The following is a 24,365-nucleotide window of genomic DNA, read 5'->3' on the forward strand; positions in this document are numbered from 1 at the left end:
GGAAAAATAAGGGTGAGCATGCAAGGCGAATGATATACGGTCATACATACCTACGCGTCTTTCTTTCATTTAAAATGCACTTTTATTATCTCGCGAGGGCATATTTTAATGATCCTAAATATTATAATACAACTATATACAAGTCTTCAACTCTGAATTGATAATTAACAACATTCTAGGTACCTCCATATATCCACCCCGCCCACTTTTGCGGCTCGGCACTGCCATCACACTGCACTCCTGCACCGCGAACGGGACCCGAATCCGGTCACGATGTTTTTTACTTTTTAATAATAATCGCTTCAGTTAAGAGATATCTGTGACTCCGAAATAAAGGAGTTATCGTGCATGCGCTATCGTGCATATTATAATGTTATTATCTACAGACACTATGCCGCGGCCGTCACTTGGATTTCGTACACGTGTATATTATTAAAACGCATAGTTTACTCGTGAGACACTAAACAAATTATTCAAAACGCAGTTAGGCGGCCTCGCAACGTTTGAAGGGTATGAAGTTTGATTAATACGGACAAAAATTAAGTAACTATCTATACGGGGAACACAATAACGATAATATAATAACATTGCCGAGGTGGCACATTGGCACAATATCGAAACAGTCGGCTTATTAAGAACCGCCTCTATTTGAATACAATTTTACTTTTTCGCCTACGCCACTGACTGGGACATATTATTATTATTAATGAACTCACGTATATTATTAAAATAATGTTATACAAAATAATTATCGTCATCGTCGTCGTCATAATCGGTCAGTTGGAATTGCATGGCGGCGGCGGCAAAATATTCGGGTCTGGTTTGTCTGGTTATTGGCGTCAACGATATTATACTCCATCGCGCGTATTATGTTAATTTACTACAACTATTATAAGATTATTTTTAAAATATATAATAATAATAATATCGTAAACGCGTGAGATGTTCGTACATTATTATTTTATTTTATTTTTTACGTATATTATAATGACATTCGCCGCCACTACAGAACCCGCATGGCCCGCGATAACTACGACGCCGCCGTGACCTTTTCGTCTAATCTCGTTGCATGTCGCGCAGCGGCCAAAAACAGCATCCGCGAGGAAGATCGAGATGCAGGAGATTGAGTAGACCTACGAAGCGACGGTATTTTATTTTTTTTTTTTTTTTGTGGGGGGGGGGTGGAGGACGAAGGCGCCTTCAAGTATATTATTTATTATATTATATTACCTATATTAAATAATAATATTATATTGTACGGTCGCGCGTGTTCCGGCTGTGGTGGCGGCGTTAACATTCCTCGAACAAGTCTGAGGCCCGTTATAATATTATCATAGTTATTACTATCGTCGTCATCGTCGTCGTCCGACCGACGAATGGAGTAAAAATAATAATAATCTCGTTCCTGGAAACTGCGGGATTCCACGAGTGTAGAACTATGCGTAATCATTAAAAACTAATAATATTTAAAAAACAAGCGTTATATACACGTGTATACCTAACATCGTCGGCTTTTTGATGCGATTCGCCACCGACGCCGCCACAGAAAGACGTGACTCGCCACCGACGATCTTATAGTATTCAAAAATAAATAACATTTATGTATAATACATAATTATTATCTCATAATAATGTTATAATAGGTTGTAAAAACAGTAATAGCCGGCTTTTCGAAGTGTAGAGCTCGTAAGGAATGAACACAAATTATTATGTCATGACTCATGAGCGATCACCATCGTATTATAATAAGCTGTAGGTATAAAGTGTGTTAAATTTATTAAATTTAATACTCTTAAAACGATAACTAAAACTTTAAATTTTAAATATACTTACCTAAAAATCTTATAATAATTTCCCGAAATTGAAAACACATGTATCTAATAGAAGGATGAGAAGGTACACCGCATATTGTGTAAAGTGTGCTGACAACATGCACATACTATTTTTTTCTTGAATATTATATAAGATAATTGTATAATTTGGAAATTTATAAATTTTAATCTTGAACTAATATCACTAGCCATATAGGCTCACAATAATATCTATGCGCACTCAGTGAACCATTGTCCGTTGTTCTAGCTGTTATGTTTTCTCATATTATATTATGTTTGTCTGCCGAAAAATCGAATGTCGTGAAAAGCCGCGCCAGGTATGAGTCCCGCGGCACTCCGCGATTCACGTCACTATTATAATATTATTTTAATAATTGTCCCGCTCGGGTGGTCCTGTATGTATATTGTTATTGTATAATACCTATAATACGTGTGTATACTGTAAATGTATACAACAGCCATCGAGAGTTCATCTTCACCGCGAAAAAAAATTATCTCCGCGGTGACAGCATCAATGCAGTTATTATAACACATCGTGATAATAATTTATTATTGTTGCAGTCGTTTTGCGGCGCCGGCGATAATAATATTATTGTGATGTGCATGCCACCTACCTGTACATATAAATATAAAATAATATTATACCGTGCGAAATGCGAAGGGCGGAGAAGCCACTCGTCAGAAGATTTCACCGCGAGGATTACGAAACCGTTGTATAAACAGGCACATAATATATCTAATATTATAACTTATCGGACTCGATTTGCACGGAATGAAGTAATTTTTTTTACAAATCTGTTTTACCTTTAATTTACACAAATTAAACGGTTTAAAAAATGTACACGCCGAATTTTAATAACTTCACGCGTCACGTCATCGATTATCATATATTAATAATCGACCGTGTGCGAGCAAATTACCCGTATAACAAATAGTGCTCGTCGATTGTCTGAACGTGAAAATTCGTCGACTGTCTATTTTTCTGATAAACTGTCTTACCAAAAATTATTGCTGACGAGCACGTATTAGTACAGGTACATCATTCGTACTATACCACACACATCTTCGTACTAGTATTATAAATTATAATAGGTATAGGTTTATGGTCATTGATCATCGTTCGTCCACAACGTCTGTATTGAACTCATTTACTGATCGGTTGTTTGACTTTATAATAGTATATAAGGAACCTTGTCGAATCATCGATTCGAAACTCCCAAGCCGATATGTATATAATATCAAATAATGGTCAACATTATCGACTGGTGCTTGTTTTTGTTTTTATCATTGTTCGAGTATTATTATTTACGCGAAATCGTTATTATCCATTATTATTATTATTGTTGTTGTCTATTACGACACGATCAATTACTACTGTAATTTTACAGTACAATTTATGTTATAGTTAACCGTGAACTGCGAGACCCTTTGTGTACACACACGCTTTGAACAACATTAGAAGGGTAGCTGCAACTTTGGCGGTACCTATTACATACGCGTATAATAATAGCTGATAGACAGCAAACTCTGAGGACTAATATTGTCATTCATAATATTATTTAACAATAATAAGTCGTATGATAGCTGTTCGGGGACAATGCGAGTAGAAACTAAACAAATACGAAACAGTCGATAATATTTCTCATCGAGGTGACCGGTCACAGAAACGCGTTATTGTATGGAGATATTATACGTAAATGTACCTACATTATTGTTATAACGAGGCACAATAATAATGATAATGGATACGACTAACCTAATTATTATACTTTATCTGTAGTATTGTTATTATCGTTCGACGTTGATTATTTTCAATGAGATTTAAAGGATACGACGCCTTGACACGTCAACAATATAATATAGTTATCTGATCTAATGTCTGTATTATATAATAATATCGTCGGCTATACGAACATTAACAACTGCAAAAACTGAAATGTTGGGAAACTAAATTGTAATCAAAATTTCAAATTACCTAGGTAGTTTACATTAAGTTAATTTGATAGTAATAAGTAACTATATTGGCCAATAATAAATAATTTTTGATCTAAATATACTTGTTTTGGGCATATACAGTCACTATTACGTGACATCGCAGAGTTTCACGTACCTACATTAAAGTAGAAAAATTTGTAAAAATCAAAGCTTCGAGTTTGAACACGGGAATACGATAAAATATATATTGTGACATATTGTGATCGTATGACGTTATAATAGTGCTTATAAAAAAAAAAACTGTATCGCGATCTCCGTGTTGCATAATATCATATATGTATATATACGAGTACCTATACGACGATATGATATATTATTGTGTGTGCGACGGCGGTCGTACGCGATTATACGTTTATTATATATTATTATATTTTTAACGTGCTGTCGGTCGCCGCCGTGTACCTATATCATGCAGATCGTCGCAGATACATCATGACGCGTATATAATAATAATAGTAATAATAATATTATTATTATTATACACTGCGACTGCAGACTGCTGCAGTATAGAGGTAGACACAGAGGACTGCGGCGAAGAGCGTCTCGTCCACATTATATATAAATATATATAATAAAACGATGATAGTATTACCTGCCTGATGCCTATATGTATATTATATAATGTGACGGACGGGGCGGCAGTCTCCGAAGAGCACGAGGGGCGGAAAAATTGCAGAAAAACGCGGACAATACCTTAGGATTTTTTTTTATCCTCCGCGCAAAAATATGTGAACGTATCGATCGGAAAACTGCAGTATATATGATGAATGTTTCTATTGTCAACGGCTGGCGGATTTTCTGTGTTGGTCGGACAGTGGAAAAAAAAAGCACACGACCGGTTGTCAAACGCGCATAATAATATATAAACATAATATATGTATATGAGATACGAGTAAAATTTTTTTTTTTTTTTTGTTCTCTTCTCTCCGCGCTTAATATATAATATTATAATATATAAGGTACGCCGCCAGTGCGAGTGTATAGGCATATACGACGTACGCGATTCGTAAGATTCGTTGCTGGTCTACAATGCGTATATGTGCATATATTATGCATTTGGTGCGCTGCACTTCAGCAATGTCATCAGATATCAATTTTCAAAACGTATACGCGATGCTCACGCGTCGGCAGACTGCGGATTGCAGTTATTATTATCATTTTTACGGCTGTTACATATGCAGTTGTGCTATTGTTATTACGTGAACGTTATACATCGCGATATTGTATCATATGATGTATAGCGTATTTTAACCTTCCTTCGTCGTGCCTTTAGCAAAGCAAAATTGAGCACCCTCTGTGATACCGCTATGAACGTTATGCCTTGTGAAAACATTGTACTCCTTGGTTTACTTCTAGTTGTTGCCATTTCATTTAAGTACACGATTCAAATAATAAATCATTTTCGATTTTTCTATAAGAATTGTGTGATATACAAGTACTACCTATACTTAGGTATTGTGTCCATCAGAAAGACCATAATAATGATTTGAGAAGAAGATTATATATTTTTAGTATTTGGTGTAATGGTGCGAATACTGAAATTATTGTAACAACCCCGTTTGTCCTCGTACTTAATTTTAATTTTAATTTCAGCAAACCGAAAACGAAAAGTAATAATAACAATTTAAGACAAATGTAAAGAGTCACCCTGTATGTACACATTGTACACTGTATTAGTATATTATACACGTAATAGTTACAATACCGCGAGCTAAGTATGTAATAATAATAGTAATAATAATGTATAACACGATACGAAAGTGCCCAAAAACTAAAAAGCGTACAATACATTATATTATTATGATGTATACCTACATCATGGTTGTGCACATTTGTATCTGTATATATATATATAATGATGGTTATTATTATTTTTTATAATCTCGAGAAAATCTCTATATGAGACACGACGAAAGCGTAAGTTGTTATAACGTAATAATAATAATAATATAATACTGTAATATGTGTTATTATTATTATTATACGATCTGATTTTTTTGGACCGAGGGGCTTGGCGAGTGTGGTGGGCTCGACTTTACCTTACTTTTCATTTCGCTCGCGCCGTCTGCAAGTACACATACCTATTTCGTTATTATTATTATATGGTAGAAAGCGTGTTCCTATCGTGTCGGCGCGCGTGCCGGGCCGACCGACCGCCGTTTATTACATTACATTATTACGATTGTTGTTATTATACCATGTTCAGCACACGCGTGTATGAGAATCCAAATATAATGTGCAGAGTACGTATTTTGTAAGTCAGTTTTACGCCATCTAGAACGCGTGAATTTTTTCCACTCCGTTTTTTTCTTGCACGCACGCTCTCGTAATGATGTCGTTATTCCGACGAAAGACGAAAAAAAATATATGGTCCGTGTGATAAACATTATTGTATGCACATTGCACATCGTATTATAAAAATTATAAGTTATATTTTGTGCTTAAACATAACGTTTAGAAAAATGTATGTTATCAAATAAAAATTATAAAAACTCAAAAAAAAAAATGCCCGCATGCATAATTTTATTTTTTTATTTTAAATCCTAAGGGGATTTGTCTGTTGACTTACAGTGTTCACACTATTTAAGAAATATTTAATCGCCATATTGTATAAAAAATATTTATTCACACATTATACAATAATCTATATAAATGTACACATAGTGTACCTCCAGGCCCTTTTAGGTACCACCTATACGTCGTTATATCGAAAAACAAACAGTATAATGTATTATTATATGTACCTAAAATGTCATGTGCGCCCAACGTCTCGGCGACCTTGTCAGTTGTCGGTTATTAATATCATAGCAGGTAATGCATATCGCAAGTCCACGCGATTGTAATATTGTACAATACTATCAGACTATGCATGTTATAATATAATACCACCTTACAGGTCCGTATAATTTTGTATTAAGCTATCAACGATGTTAAAAGTCATCTTCGTTATTCCGGGGATTAAGCGTATTTGTATACGATGTGGAAGTCATAGGAAGTCCCGGGGCGAAACGATCCGCGTGTCGCATTATATTTCATGTGTATTATTATATTTTTTAATATTCGCTACACTGAGTCTGTAAATGTCGAGGACTCTTCTCGTGCAAGCGTATACCCATTATATTATATACTCGAGAGATGACCTCGATGAAGCCGCGCCATCCCGAGCTTTTTTCCGCTTATTCCCGGATTGTCGAAAAATACTACCTACGAGTTCACCATTCGCATAAAATTAAAAAAGTCTAGCTGTTTTTGAAGACGGGATCTTGAAATGTGAGAGTTTTTCCGGCGAGAAAAGTTTTTGTTCTCAAAACCTATAGTCAGATTCAACGCCCTCCAGTTGATACAACAGTCGCGTCACATCATATTTCTGTCGATGCAACGCAGCAGCGCATGTGCCTACGTCCGCTTATTACGAATCTTCTCTTCTTTCGGCGCAGAATCACCAAATATCATACCTACATAGAATTCGAAATGTGTCCTCTGATTTTTCATTCTATTTATTTACTGCGGCTGTTGATCTCTTCCGAATACCGTCCGCACATAAAAACGATTATTGTGTCTCAGAAAATATACATATATAGGTACGATCACACCGCTTGAGGTCGTCGTCGCGTACTGTGACGTAGCTGGGTTTTCGGGTTTCCGCGTGTGTCCTTTACGCTCGGCATGCCAGAACGACGCGAGTCGCACTGTCGTTCCTACACACCCGCGACGATGTCAACGCCGGGTCCGTATATTATTATTATTATTATTATTATTATTATTATTATTATTATTATTATTATTTTGGTACGTATACCGGTACACGTGCCAACCGTACGATAATGACGCGGAGGGGACACTTCGGTCGGCGGATCCGGGCCCGACGCCGACATTCTTTGCATAATATTATCATATTATTCCGGTGCTGGTGCCTGGACACAACGACTACACAACAACACTCGGCCGCTAAATTATATATACGAATATGAGAGTGTTTGTACGACGATGCTGCTGTTGCCGGACCAAGCCAAATAATTGAATAATCACCGCCGCCGCCGCCGCAGTGTTGTAACAATACGGGCGACGTTATATTATACGTGTACGTGCGTCGTTCGAATTTCACGTGGTATTTATAATAATATATTATAATATAAAATGTCTAATGTCTTTAAAAAAATAATAATAATAAAAACCGTCTCGTTTGTTTCTTAACCTACACTCACGCCCGCCGCTTTAATCGTTCCGATCCGAGAGTCATATAATGTTATTTTTTTGACGCAACGTCATACACGCAGTGTTATGTTGGTACATAAATTTGCACACCGCGGGACACTCGCAAGTTTCGTACGGTTAATGTTAAGTATGACACTATACGACGTATAATATTGTTGCTGTCGTGTGGGCGTTTGTCGTGTCACCGCTGGCTCCGAAAGTTCACGCGCGAAGGTCCATCAGCCGGTCCACAGGTGCCCCGAGATCAAAATTATTAACACCGACAACCCGAATGATATAAAACATTAATTGTAGGGGGTAAGACGTACATTTTGAGCACTGGTTTTCTAAAACAGTGTGAATTTATAATGTTGAATTTGGGCGGCGGCGGACCAGGCCGACGGCGCATGTCACTAAGCCGATAGTGTTTTAATAATATATATTATTATGCTACGAAATTGTGACGTCGTGCCGATGACCGTCGCGGTTCAACATACTGCAGTATTCTATTGTAATGGCGAACAAATTATTACGACCGACGGTTTTCTGGTCAGGATCAAACAGTAATATTTATATGGTCGTTTCATAAATACACCTTTTTCAGTCGTCACAGTCCGATCAGGTCGAATCGAGTGTATAATTCGCAAAAACTGCTGCCTGCAATTGTACCCATACGCGGCCTGTTAACTGTTGTGTATACGACCGACGGTATAGTCTGAAAAATATTTAATCGTTTTCTTTTCACTTTTTCCACAGACATTCACGGTGTAAAATAATATGTAATAATATTATTTGATTTGCGCAACGCCGACGCCTGTTCGTTCATATAAAAATATATATTGTTCCCGTCGAACAATTAGACATTATTGATTTTCAATGTACATTGTTAGAAAACGATTGTCGTCGTTCTATTACGAAATTCTTCGCAACGTATATAATAGCAAAAATACTATATTATCCAGCTGGTGATAGTCTGCAGCAGCTTTAGCTAGTGTCTTATAATTGTCGCACCGTCGGTCGGCTGGAAAACCTTTTTGGCACTGAGCAAGAAATCTTCGTACGTGGACACGAATACATAATAATATTATATTTTCGCTTTTTTAAGATCTAAAAACAAGTTGCTATTACGTGCATTGCACGTCATTTACAACAATTTTAAAAACAGGTTAGGTATTACTTGTTTACGTGGTGTATATTATCGATCAATACTGAAATGTTTATAAATCGGGAAGTAACTTCCGATTTGTATACATATTTTTTCTAAATTATTATAAGAAATAAACAATTTTTCGCATGTATTTTAAAACTTTATACGTCGTTAATTTTATCAATTTATTCAATGTTCACTTGTCACAAGTCTATTTTAATTACAAAAAAAATATTTTACATTATTATTATTATAAAACTATCAATATTATTATTCATAGTACCTACCGAAGTAGTCACTAGGTAATTTTTTTACTAGTTTCAAAGTTTTCATAAATCATCGGAAAGTTTGGTTAAGCATAACCCAAGCTATCGATTTATACAGTATACAGTTTTACTACCTTCGACCCCTGCCTACATGTATTTAAAAATTTTTCTGAAATCGTCAGATATGTAATTGCATGGCTCACGATACCGTATAAAGGTAATATCATATATTATTATTGTAGAGCGTGCCATGGCTTAGAAAATATTCGGACGGCACAGCCTTGATTTAGTTTTTAAAAGAAAAAAACTTAATAATAATACACGATATTAATTTATATTATAAGCTCTCAGCCGCCTTAATCAATGCGTTCTTGTAAACGAGACGTAAACACGGACACAACAATTAGTTTACGTCGTTTTTATTTACGTGAGAACAACTGGTTCGTTTCGAGCAACACACAAACAATACGTTCGGCTAGCGTAATATAATAACGATACACACACACACAAAGTACAATGTTATATTATTATAATGTGAAAAGCGTATGGTTTGATTTTAAATGAGTGGACGAAGGTTGTGCGGGTAAACCGCGTAGGTACCTCCACACGTGTATATTAGTTGGGCGACGGCGAAGAAGTAAAATAATAATAAAGAAGTTTGTTAGAAATGACAACATTGATACTAAAATATCGGCTTCAAGGTATTCTCATATTATTTTTCAGCAACCTCGCGTTCGCAATTACCATATTTTTAATATTATATGGTTCGTTATTCCCGTTTTGATAAAATCGACTGTGTTACGATATTAATAATAATAATATTGGGTACCTATTTGGAACCCCGAACTCTGGGACAGTGATCCGCGGTTTGCAGAGAGCACGTATACCTATACTATCTACATCAATAATTATTACTCTATGTAATAATTATAATATGAGAGATCAGTGACCATGGGTGACCGCTGATGGAATCTCCTCCTGGGGGACAAGTGATAAAACTATAAACTATTCACGATAACATCCTCTATAGTCTCCACAACAACAACACGCAATGACAGTATTATGAGTGGTATGACACTGTAACATTTGCGTTTTGCTAATCCATGAAAAATATTATAATAATTTAAACGCACCAAAACCAATAAAAACCAATACACCAACAAGCCGCAGAGTTTACAGTGCGTCAGCACGACTACGATACTCGCGGCAACGAACGAAAAATGTATTGTATAGTAACATAGGTACATGTGTGGGATGGTAATTTAATAACGAATTTAACACCGAGACGTGATGGGTCGATGGGATCATCGGGTATCGTCGAATTTTCGTAATAAAAGCCAACGACGACGGTAGATCGGGCGATCCGTCATAATAATATTATATCCACTGAGGGGGCAAGTCATATCGGGGTCGGGAGACGATTATTGTCATTATCGCTGTTGTATCGACTCATACAATAGCCAAAGATGGCGCTGTAGTCGTATAATTAATATCACGGGAGCCGTTGTGTGCATCCTCTTCTGAAATAACAAAATATCTACCTAATATTATATTATGTACACCTGACAAAACCGAACGAGACATGAAATTTAAAAAAAAAAAAATGGACACCTCGCGTACAAAATAATAATATTATGACGTTATAATATTAAGTATATTATATAGGTACGACAAAACTGGGTTAACTGTTAGTCTTCCACACGCTCGCTGCCGGCACCCGAAGGGCGTATATATCGACACTTTCGCCGTCCAAGGCAATCCGGTCGGTGGTTTTATATTTATTTATTTATTTATATATTATTTTTATTATCATCATTCTCGTATATTCTTATTCGTTTAGCGCACTCTCTCGTACGTGAATAGTATAGGCCGCACAAGCGCGTTGCTCGCCGATTGTTCGTCGCGTAGTGCCCGCAATTTGCGGTTTTTCGTCATGGCTTCTATTAGGAGATTATTATTATCATTATCCACGAATCGGATTTCCGGAGAGGGGAAGAATCGAGATTCGAGTCATTTTCTAGAATATCTTGAGTTCCAAAAATGGCCACATTCGAATTGGGCCCAAACATAATTTCAGTTCTTAATAAATTATTGCAGTGTACGAATTGCAGAGTCCGTCGGATTGGGCAAACAAAAAAATACTTAGCTTATCGTAATATTATGTATGAATATAATATGGGTTAAGTATACTTTCCTGAATTTATGATTTAGTGTTACAGAATTAGGTAATAAATGTTTTTCAAACTTCTTATTATTGTTTCCACCAAACAAATTTGTTTTACAAATAATTTTGTATGCATTCGACCAAATGACAAAAAATTGCGAAAGCTCACATATTATTCATTAAAAAATGGCGTTCATTTCGAAGCAAAGTTCCCACCAAAACTATAGTTCTGAATTTAAACCTTTAACAATAGGAACTATACAATCGCATGTGAATCCTTTCATTCAAACTTAATTTTTTACAGAAAATTATTTTCTGGGATCCAACAATGCTATGCTATGTGCAAAGTGTTTAGTTATAACAACATGGTATTACAATATATTTACTCATGTATGAGGATATCCTCCCTACCTATGTACAGCTATTGCAGTAGGTAATTACAAAATGATTTTGTTAGTAGAGCGAAAAAGCGTTGTCGTCTAATTAATGGATCTTCGACACGCGTATATTATGATGTCAACGCTTTTAGATCTTATAGCTGTTTTCTGACTTTTTTTCGTACTGTTCGATTTTAATTTAACAGCTTGTTATTTCATCGAATACCTACACTAATTATTGCCCATACATATTGTCAAATTGTTATAGACTATTGTAGTATAACAGTTTATGATTTCATATTCTATTCAGACCGCCGAGATGTCACTTTCGAACAGGCCTAACGATATAGTATCGTATACCTATATTATACTATATGTAACTGTAGCACACATGCTGCTGTGATTGTGGTTTCACATGAAAAAAAATTTTAATTGTCGCACTACATTGTACGTTTATGAACGTTTTGTTGTTGGTTGGTGGTACACTGGTACATATAGGTACACCTAACTGTACACGACAACTACACAATTGCCGGCGTCGTGTGAACTGTCACCTTCGCGTATTTGTTTGCTCATTGTAATCGGTCCCAGCGGGACGAGAATAAAAACAAATGACAATCGAACAAATTTCGTACACTCTCGAGTAATGCGGGCCGAAAAACGGTTTTTCGACAAAAGGCAACAATAGTGTCTTAGGGTACTAACACAATAATAATAATATATATGCATAATAATGTACGTATGCATTTTCATGCAGCGCGTTTAGGTTTGTCGGTGGCACTTTCGTGAACCAGTTTGACAATATTCGGAACGCAAAACCTAAACAACGTCGACTACGACGACCGCTCCGACGATCTTATTATTATTATAATGGCGTACGGATTTACATTATTATCGTACGGCTTTATTTTGTTTTTTTACTTTTTACTTTATATACACATCGTTATTATTATACCTTAGCCGACGACGCGACATTTAATCTCTTATATTATGCGGCACGGGGTGCGTTGAACCCGAAGGTCAGTCCGTCTCGGGCTAAATCTCGTGGCTACGGCGGCGCGAAGACAAATAACATATATAATATGTATGTATAAACGGCGGAGGGCAACGAAATAAAAATAAGAAGAAGGAAAGAAAAAAAATAAGTAGAAGTTAAAGTTCAACATCGCCGCCGGCGGTGCACTACTATACATTGTAAGTCCGCACGTGTGTGCCTGTGTGTGTGTGTGTGTTATGCATATATATATATATATATATTATATATATACTATAGGCACACTAACCGGTGGTGGTAATGGTAGTGGTGGGGGTGGTGGCGGTGGTGGTGACATTCCGCCCACGCGAGACACACGCTATGCGAAAAGCAGATATACGACAGAAGAAAAAAAAGCGAGAAAAGAATAATACGAAAATGTATAAATAAAATGGAATAATAATAATATAATGTATATTTATTATATGAAGCTACACGGCTCGCACGAGACTCCGAAAAAAAAGTGCATACAACCGTACAATCATACAACGCAAGTGCGTCTAATATATAAATATCGCACGGCGACATTCTTGCAGTTGTATGCGTGTAGTGTGTGTGTGTGTGTGTCGCAGTCAGCCCTAAATGTATATCGCAGGTACTTAAACAATACAAACGTATAAATATATATTACATATTATTATGTGTTCCTCGGTGAGAGATAATAATGCGAAAAACACTTTGCGTGTGTGTGTGTGACGCGCGCGTATGGCCGAGTGTACAGGTATATAATATAATAATAAAACGTATTATTATAATACACATATACGTGTATATATTGCTCGGACTAGGCATCGTACCTACCTGCTAGATTTTTTTCTTTTATATTTTACAAAAATAATAATAATATCACCCCGCAACAATAAATCTAGCTACACGATCGGCCACGATGATAATAGAAAAAAAAAATAACAAGCACTTGTATATTAAATTTTTATTATAATGTGCTGCACGGCAGTGTCATTGCGCGGGCGTCGATGGCGTCGGTTATTTTCGTTTCGGCGACAGAGGTCGTAAACGCCCATATGACGGTGCGCACTGGTACAAGCACACTTGAGCGCCTAAGTGCATGTAGATAGGTATTTGTGCTGGCGTGTGGTGTCGGAATAGAATATAATGTCTAATATATTCTCGGATTGACATCCACGAAGTTGTTCCCCCCTCCCCCCTTTAAAATATAGAAACTGAAATACAAGTATTTGTGGTGCGAAACCCGCGCGTGAACCACCACCATCCCCGTCACTAGAAATGATTATTATTTTCTGGAAGACCACGGGTACGAACATTCATAAAATCGTTGAGTTAACTTTTGACAAAGTAATTGCAAAATATCTGTTGGGCTTTTAAGTCGGACGTATCAGATCGATCCCGTTTCCTTGTATACCCTGTACCACTCCGTTTCAGACCTGGGTTTGACCAATGGGGTCAACCAATTAATATTTTTCTAGGGCTAGAGGAAAGTTTTCAGGAGGCATCAAAATTCGACGAACCTATATAACACTTTATCCTAAAAAGTAAAATGAAAACAATGTATAAAGAAAACCGCGTTTAATTTGCCATATTATAAATAATAATAATTTAAAAAATAAATTTCTTGTCTTTGGGCCACATACAATTAATTTGAACCGCTGCACTGGTGACTTTTGTGACCCCGCCACTATAATAAGCTTGTATATGATATGTTATACCTTTAGGTACCCACGTCAGACATAAGTAAGTTCACAAGTTCACGGTAATCGGGTGACGGTCGGTGGTGTGTTTAACTGCACGAGTGTGCAGACCGATGTCGGACACGATCTAATTTCGACGCCCACACGTCCTATATAATATTATAATATTAATATTGTGTAAATAGGAAAACGGCCACATTATTCACACACCACTGTACCGTAATTAATGTAATATGTTATTATGTTTGTATAACGTATTGCGCGAGCGCGTTTGGCTTAGGGCCCTTCGTGACGATAGTAATAATATTATTATAACTACCGACGGCGGCGGATAGGATACAGGTAATTCGTAAAAAAGTTTTCGGTTATCGCAATTATCCGAATCCAGGGTTAAGGTAAAAAAAACTGTGGCTGTCAGAATTATTGCACAGGATCATAATATTGTATTATTGCCGTTCGCCGTTTGTTCGGTGGCACCTATGTAGACACATAATATTATAATATCCGAAACGACGTGACGGCGGACAAACGACTTCGGGAATAGCGGTCGGACCGTCGAGTCGATGATAGCGACAACAAATCATTCGTCGGCCTGTGAAAGTTTCGGAAAACAATAATTGGACTAATTGAAAGGTCATTAATTATCGGCCATATATATATACGGTATTAATATAATATAATAGAAACGGCGAAGGCGCGAGCTGAAAACGTCGTCGGATAAACCAATTATATTCCTAGCTGTATAAAATACATTGATATATGTATAATATAGATGTACGATCATTTTGAAATCAACTAACGATTTTTTCGTCCGACTGACTTTTCTCATTTCCCTCGCCAGGAATCGACACAAGCTATACATACTATATATATACACTCTCGCGCCGCTCTTTTACGATGACAGTCACAAATCATCATAGTAATAATAATATATATGTTCGTACGTATAACTGGCTACAAAACAGGTAGTAGATGGATAATTACGCCGACTGTATATTATATGCTACGACGCATCGGTGATATGTATTTTTTTTTATTAAATCGTTCAAATATGATATAATAACAAAATTAGGTATTCAGATTATTCGTATTTTGTATAATATATTCATAGGCCGAGTGAGACGGCAAACTGCAGCACTGCAACGTCGGATCGAAAAAAACCAATTGATTTCAAGAGACTAAAATGTATAATATATGTAATGTGCGTATTATAATGTGCTGCACGAGCGATGTGTACGCGGACAACGACGAATGGATCGAGCAGCAGCCAATTCTCGTGACAACTTCTGGGTGATGGTTTTCCGAAGAAAAAATGCAGTTTGCGTTTGGGACGCATAGGTAACATTATACGCGTCTAGTAAAAAATAAAATCACGTCTCGTTCGGAGAAATAATTATAGTCACTGTATGCGCGTGTATATATAACAATCTGCAGGAGATGGGATGATGATGACCTTCTTCTTCCTCGGTTGGATAATCTCGTTTCCTTTTCATCTCCCTCGTAAAATCTCCGAGTTCAGTTGTGCAAACACGATTATGGTTGGTTTTTTTTTTTATATAAAATATTATAATGGGCATATTTTATTTTATTTTTTTTTTTTACGTTTAAAGTCGGCCACTCCACTTGTCTTCGAGATTTTTGGTGGGCGGTATAATAGTGTTTCGCCTGTTTCGTAATTAAGTTAGCCGGAGCAACGCGTTTATTAAAATGCACCGTAGCAGGCGTAATATTATGCATCTACAATAAGGCGACAGAGGTACAAGACACGACGGGACAAACGAATCGCAAAAGAAAACCGAACGGGAACACGTCTCGTATATTATAATATAATATAAATATATAGTAAGCACATATCATCACAACCATATATATACGCCTTGAATTCGGCGCGGTTTTTATAGCTATGGTTACTACACGCTATATAATTACATATATAATATATATTTCTTTACTACAAATCACTGTTAAACGGTATTTATTATAAACGTATATCGTCGTCGCAAACAATTTTTGAATTTAAATACACTCGCGTTATTTCTTTCATTCCCTTTTCGGTTGATGATGATGTTTGGCAGAAATTTCACTCGGATGTCATTGGAATTGCAACGAGCTATAATATTAACATCATTCGTCGATTCGAAACGCCTGTATAATGCTTCATTTTTACGTTTCCGGAAAAGAAGATTGTGCGTTTCTCGAGCGTAAGTGTACTGTCCAGCTGGACCGTTACCGTTTCTGAAGCGCGGAACCAATCGAAACGCGGTCAGGAAAAACATGACCGCTCCGAAACGACGCGAGGACAAGATTGCGAAAAATTCGAGATATTACGATTATTATAATAACAATATTTACTATTTAGGTAGGTGTACGCGGCCCGAGCCAAAAACGAATGATTCGGTCTGAATCTGATAAAATACCGTGCATTAAAATTCGACGACGAAATCAACAATTATCATTATTTGGAGACCAAACGAGTTTCGTATTATATCTACAACATAATACTTGGGTATTTCGAGATTGCATAATTTAGAGTTCGAGGTGTGTGTATGTGTGCGTACGCGCGGTCGCGCATACTGTATAAATAAATGTATATATGTAATACTATATTATAATATTATGTATTCGAAAAATGGCAGAAGACAAAAATAAACGTATGCATATAACGTACGACGAAAAGGGCAAAGAAACGCGCGCGAAACCAGTTTGTTTAATTTTTTTTCACTTGTAATATGTAAAGTGCAATAATAATATGTTTGGGCGATGACGCCGTACATAATATATCCCGAATAATTGCGAAATGTCGGCGTTCCGACCATGTTGGCGTCCTCGGTCGCGAAACATTTAAATTACCAACGATCGTCGACTCCTCGAAGCAGCACAACCCTGTGGAGGACATAGGCGACAAAAATCAAAATGAGATAAGAAAAAAATCAAAAAGTATCGTATTGCAACGTATTGCAACGTATCGATTAAAAGCACCTTAATCCCAGATACCTGTGTGCTATGCACCTGTACCGTTCAAAAATGGCCAACATTTAATCTCAATCGACTTATTTATCGGCTAATTATGCGATTGAACGTTAGAGTTTATATGATTTAATATTATATTGTTAGCAAGTGATAAGCACCCGTGTAAAGTCTAGCATAGTGACAATAGTTGTTTTACAAAAATAATGACAAATAATGGTCACTGGGGCTTAATGCATTTTGTTTAATAAACTTTTATATGGATTTTTACGGTAATATATTATTATTTATTATATGTTATAGATTGTTGACGATTTTAAATATTTTTAAATTTATAAAGTATGATATTTATTTGTACATCTTGAGCGCTTATGTCCTTTTGTGTTCGCCATACATAGGAGACACTATAGACGGAGCCAGGTAAGGCGCAGGTTCGACAGTGGCACCCCCCGAACACATCACAGCAGCGTTTTATTATTTCATTAAATTACTATTATTATATTATAGTTGCCTATTGATGGCTATTATAATCGTATACAAAACATTCGACACCATCGTAGTATAGACAGTGGTGGCATGTTATTGTTACAATTGTTTTTTTTTTTTAAAGTATTACAGTTTTATATATATATTTCCTTTTAAAAATGATAAATAAGCGATTTTAAACTTTGCTCCAAGTCGAATATTTATTTTGTTTCAAAAGCTTGTAATTAAATTGCTGTTAAACCGGTAAATACGATTTAAGTGTAAGCCCACCAAATACACCCATACAATATACATACATACTGTATTCGAATATAAAGGTACGTGCTTGATACCAGCTTTATTATGATATATTAATATATAATATTATACAACAAAAACATATAATAAAACGTTAATGCAATACTGCACACACAAGCAGTGTGCGGCGGTGGCTACGGCGGTCGCCTTGGACTAAAAATCGCCAAGTGAAAAGATCGGTCCGTTTATAATGTGTATAATGTACCTGTATGTTTATATGCGTACCTTACTGTATTATAATTCCGTCCTATCTGGCGTATATTGTACACATTACACGTCTATATGCGCGCCATGTGCCCCCTACCTATATATGCGATGTTTGGCCAAAGAGTTTTCGTTTTCGTTATTGTTTTTACATTTTCTTTTAATTTTATTCGGACGAAAATAACGTATACTATACGTGTGCGTGTGCGTGTATCGGGTTTCCACGATTCTGCCTGTATAACATTATCTATAAGCACCGGTCTTATAATATAATTGTGTTTTATGCGCGAGATAACAATGATAATAACAATATTATTATTACGGTACACGGCGTCGGCGACCTTAAGAGATTATTTTTATTATTGCCGCCTCCGTTGCACCTCTTCCTCAAGGCCGGTGCGCGTGCAAAGGATATTATATACAATAAAACAATAACAAAACCATAATACTTAGTATACAACATCGCGATCTTGAGTGTTTACGTGATACGTTTTTCGACACCCCTGACATTGCCGGCGTTTCGCAACATGCTCGATAATCAAAACCGTAACCGCCGCCGCCGCGATGATCGCGTCTTCCATGTGAAATTTTTGTTTGTTAATACGTCGTGGCAATACATACTGAACGTTATGTATTTTTATTTCTTTTATATTTTATCATTACTACAGCGCAGACCCGATATTGCACCCAAAAATCGTAAAATAGACGGTTATACAAGGGGGAAAAAAGTCGTTAAAAAAACTGCTCGCGGTGGCGTCGGCGGAAAACGTGAAAGTACCCGCGGGTTAAACGTGCGGGCGGAAAAAATGTCGAAGGATTTATGTCGACATTATAATAGGTACTCTCGTTCGTACACATAAAGAAATGAAAACAATCGCGCGGAATGTCGTGCCGGACGAGACCTCGCTCCATATTATTGCGTACGCGTCATAATAAACTCGCGGGTGGATTTCAGGAGCAAACCCTCGGGGCGGCTGCGGTGGTGCGGTGCGTGGCAATGGGATTGAATCGGAATTTCTCAAAAAACTGCGCACCACATGAAACGAGGGGGGGGTGTACTCGAAATAAAGTCTAGGCGACGACGGACGAGACGAGGTCCAGCGAAATGCGTTCAAATCGGTCTCCAGTGCAATCCTCGGCAGGCGTACTTGCGTGAGTGTGTGTGTGTGTGTGTACGTGTGTGTGTGTGTGTGCGTGTGCGATGTGTGAGCCGCATACACTCTCGTTAGAACGTTCTAGAGAGCATGGCGCGGTGGTTAATTGTGCGGATCGGCGTAACATCGCGGTGGTGAAAGTACTTTCACCCGCCGAGCGCGTTTCCTCGGCCTCCGCCGAGCCAAGGTCGGTGGTCCGGCTGCTGCCGCCCGTACGAGATTCCCTACCCTCTCCAGCGGATCGCTCCGAACCCCCCTCCCTCCCACTGGTGACGCGGCGTCCGTTCGTTTGAGGCGCGCGCTCGCGTCCTTCCGGACCGGAACAACTATAGCGGAGACGTCTACGACGTCGGAAATAAAATTCGCTCTCGCGCGCGCACGCACGCTCGTACCCACATACACGTAGATACGAGTTTTTCATGTCAAAACCCCGCCGGTACACAATAATAATATATAAGTAGGTATACTATACGCACAATAATAATAATATACCAAAGCTCCATATACGTCGAGTTCACCGTGGTCGTCGTGGAGACAATAATATATTTATTGTTGTACCGAGAACAATGGTATATAAGCGTATACATTATTGACGAACATCGGTGGCGGCGTACGGTGTTTTTTTTTCTCTTATTTTCATTATTATTCTAAACGGTTTTATGAAAGAAAACCGTACGCACATAATAATATACACAGTACCCATACTGCAGTTAATATATGCTACATAGATATATTTCAGGCAGGGCAATAAGCGGAAAAAATTCATAAACCGAGTTTGCGTTATATCATAGAAATATTATAATGTGATATTTATATATATCATACTTAGACTGCCGTATTATTATGCAGATAAACCGTTTACACGATGACTATATTAAATAGATACGCCGCGCCGTGAATATACATTTTTCAATAAACGTTACGACGATTATTATGTTCTACATTTATACTGCAGAAGTTCGATGAGTTATTATTATTAGATTTACCTGTATACATATTCTATAATACCAACAACATGCCATAGTTATTATAACAATATTATATATTATATCAAGACAGCTGTCGATGGGCACGTATATTTAGCGTAAAGTGTTTGATGGTCGTGGCCCGTGGGGAGGGTCGGCGCGCGGGATGTGAGTACCTGTAGGTATAGTTAAATAGTTTACGGGAGGAGGACTTGTTTTTTATATTTGAAACGATTATGTATAGAGGAAGCCTATTATAGCTAGGATGCTTGAAAGTTAAAATTACTCTTGTATAATAATAATATATGGTTAAGTCTCAAATAAAAGAACGTCTCAATCTTAACACCTGCTGCCCGATATACAATAACAACATCCGCCTGCAGTCGAATGCCTGCACCGGTTATTAAAAAACTAAACCATCGAGAAGTATGATGGGTAGGTATAGGTACTAGAAAACAACATATTTCAAAATATAGACGCTTATATGTAGTGAATAATATGTAGGTAGGTTAGCTAGGTATACAAACGAAACGGTCAATACAGGCAGGCAATACCTACATCTAAAATCGAATTTTTTTTCTGCTTGTAGCTACCAACTATTTTTATTTTTTATTTTTTGACAACCACAATCGATACGATATACAAACAACGCGATTAACGTCGTTCGACAAACCATGACCGTATATTGTATCCGTCGTTGTTATATTATTATTATTTATTATAACGATCGCGTTTGGCGAAAAGAATACCGCCTTAAAAACTCATCTCCATCAGCAGTCTACGTGAGTTTATTGCCCACCAGTTGACAGCATGCATATATATGTTTATATGCACTTTGTGTTGTTATTAAAACGTAATTATTCGGGACGACGACGTCGTTTCGATTGAAAAACAAACGAGCGCGTTCGTTCATGTATATACCTATAGGTATATAATAATGATATAAGAGAAATCCGGCGTGTTTGTGTTTGTTATTTATCGGCGACGAAATGAAGAGTGAACGCGCGGAGTTTTAATAATTTAATTATATGAAGAATGTTGATTTTTTTTTAAGTGTCACGAGGATTATTCGATGATGGTGATGACCATTGAACTCGAAAGTTGTAATGCAAACTCCGAGACGCACGTTGACCCCGTATAGCAAACGGCAGTGCGAAAACAATTATTATTGTGAAGTGCCATGGCAATATATACTAATGAAGTAAACAAGTAATATAATGTAGCAAATGTACTAATTGTGTTGTGTAAAAACGTATTCGGAGGGTACGTCATAAACATCTCACGCATATCCATGCATGCCTTTTCCGTCTTGCAAACGCGTCAAGGTAGCAAATTTGAGTTCAGCAAAACCAATTTTGTGTTATTATATTTGATATTAGAGTGAATTGATTTAATATTAAGGTAAAAATACCTCGGGAGCGTCTCGTAAGCTTTTAATAATATTTAAATTTTAAAGCTTGTAATGAGATTTTATTCTAGTTTACCTATATAACTTACTTTAACATTAAAATACCAATAAACGCCTAAGAGGTTCCTTAGATTATGTCATTAACTTTATGTATGATAATAAGCCAATTTACTGTATTATTTAAGTCAACAACATAAAATTGATTTCACTAAACGTACATTTACGCATTCGTAAGACAGAGACAGCACAACATGCGGGTGTGGTGAGCTCTTACACCGTTCCGCAACGGTCGGTTTGAAAAATGAGTTCCTATTTTTTTTTGAAATCTCGGTCGACCACATTGAACGTCGCCTCACAAGGACATCCAGCAAACTACGATGTGGAAGGTGCCCGCGGGTCGCGAATGGGCGTTTTTAAACTAAACTGTTGATTACAACTGACATATCACCTAGTCGGTGACGTGTATGCGGAAAACACCGCGAGGTATATGCGTGGGATACGCGGAAAATGTGCTCGTACGCCCCTAAAATTCTGACTCCCCCATAAATATCGTAATACATGGTTTCAAACTTTAAAAAATATGTAAAATATTTACCTGCCCGTATACGTTGACTATAGTTAGATAAAAGTGTGTACAACTATAGTGGAGGAGAGTCTTATGAACTCCTCAATGTTTTTAAAATATACTCTTAAATATAATTTTATAGTAGGTAGACATATTTGAAAATTCCTGCAAAGCTGGAAAACTAAACGGAGCATAATCAATAATCGTTATTACAGGCCGTCGTGACAACAAGAATCCTACCAGTGGGGCTGGTGTGCAGACCGTTATGGATCCTCTAAATAAGTACGATCTAATACATATTGTGAATAAATCGATAATAACGAATCAACGCGTTCCAAGAACAATATTAGTTTATACACATACCTTATTTGTTTCACTTTAACTCCTAAATACTAGGTATACAAATATGAACTACGCGGGACGCCACCGGGAGACTTTAACGTTTCCAGGTCAGGAAATTTGAATAAAACGGTCGTTTTCGATGGATTCGACCGGACAAGGTCGTCGTCAGCACGTCCTCCTACGCGCGAGGGGCGCTCGCGGAACGAATCTCGTCGATAAATAGTACCCAGCTATTATTATATATTTATATCGCGTTATTGCGTCGTCGCTCGCGTTTCACGTGTAAACGATGTGCGTGCATCATATTCATATTATACTATACACGACGTCGAATCTGTCGGAGACGGGCGCGAACGACGCGAAAAGTGAAAGGAGGGCGGCGGGAAATATTAGTACACCTAATAGTGATAATAAAAACGATGATTCGATTTTAAAAAGCGAAACATATTTCTACGTGAGCGATGGCGGAGTCGGTTGTCACAAGGTCGGCGGGGGGACATCATCTGCTATATTATTATTATATTAAAAAGTCATCCGATTACGACTATACTTATATGAGGCTCAAAATCGTTTAATATACACATGCAGGTGATAAGTTGAACGAAAACAATATGATAAACGCACCTTGTACAGCTTGTCCTTGTTGTACCACACGTCTTCTTCTTCTTCAACCTGGACGGGAAATCCTACTCCCGAGTCCAAGTTCAGGTCGTCTCTGGACCTGGACAGTATTCGGCGCCTGGATATCATGTCGTTGGGCACTGCTAACGACGGACAACTGTAACACAAGACGAATCGTACCGGTTAGTGACAGAATATAATACAATATTATGTTAACAACAACAGCAACAACAATAATTTAATAATAATATGTACTTTCTCGATCGACAAACGGTTAGGTTTATATATATTGCGTAAATACTCGCATTTGTGCGTGGGATTAACAATAGTATCGTAATAATAATATAATGTAATGGGCGTTTATTTTTCGACACACGCGCCTATATCTAATATCTATATACATAATATAATATATAATGTATATATATTTAATGCGCGCCTTGTCGGAGGCGGGGGAACAGGCGTAAAAGCGATCTCAGCACAGACCGCGCACAGGTCGATCGGATCTCTCGCGCATACATATTATAATCTCCGAGAAACGTCGTGTGTTTGATTTTCCTACACTCCACGTACGTGCCTACAAAGCCGATCGATATTATTCGCTATTACATTTTGATACACGCCGAACGGTCGACAATCGCGTCGATTGTACCCAAGTGCGTATACGACAATATATCGGCC

At 37.2% G+C, this 24,365-nt stretch overlaps 1 protein-coding gene across 3 annotated transcripts in view; it reads right to left on the bottom strand.

The window, feature by feature from the left end:
* LOC111039407 overlaps window positions 1–24,365 on the bottom strand; it is a 95,972-nt gene that overhangs the window by 57,473 nt on the left and 14,134 nt on the right. For 2 of the 3 annotated variants that reach the window (XM_022322925.1, XM_022322923.1), the window contains exon 2: window positions 23,688–23,841. In XM_022322925.1, the coding sequence (XP_022178617.1) occupies window positions 23,688–23,813 (126 nt within the window). In that variant the 5' untranslated portion in view covers window positions 23,814–23,841. Of the gene's footprint in view, window positions 1–23,687; window positions 23,842–24,365 lie in introns of those variants that run through there. The other variant, XM_022322924.1, reaches the window with a different exon arrangement.

The sequence above is a fragment of the Myzus persicae genome, unplaced genomic scaffold (assembly GCF_001856785.1).
Source record: "Myzus persicae strain clone G006 unplaced genomic scaffold, MPER_G0061.0, whole genome shotgun sequence".
NCBI lineage: Eukaryota > Metazoa > Arthropoda > Insecta > Hemiptera > Aphididae > Myzus > Myzus persicae.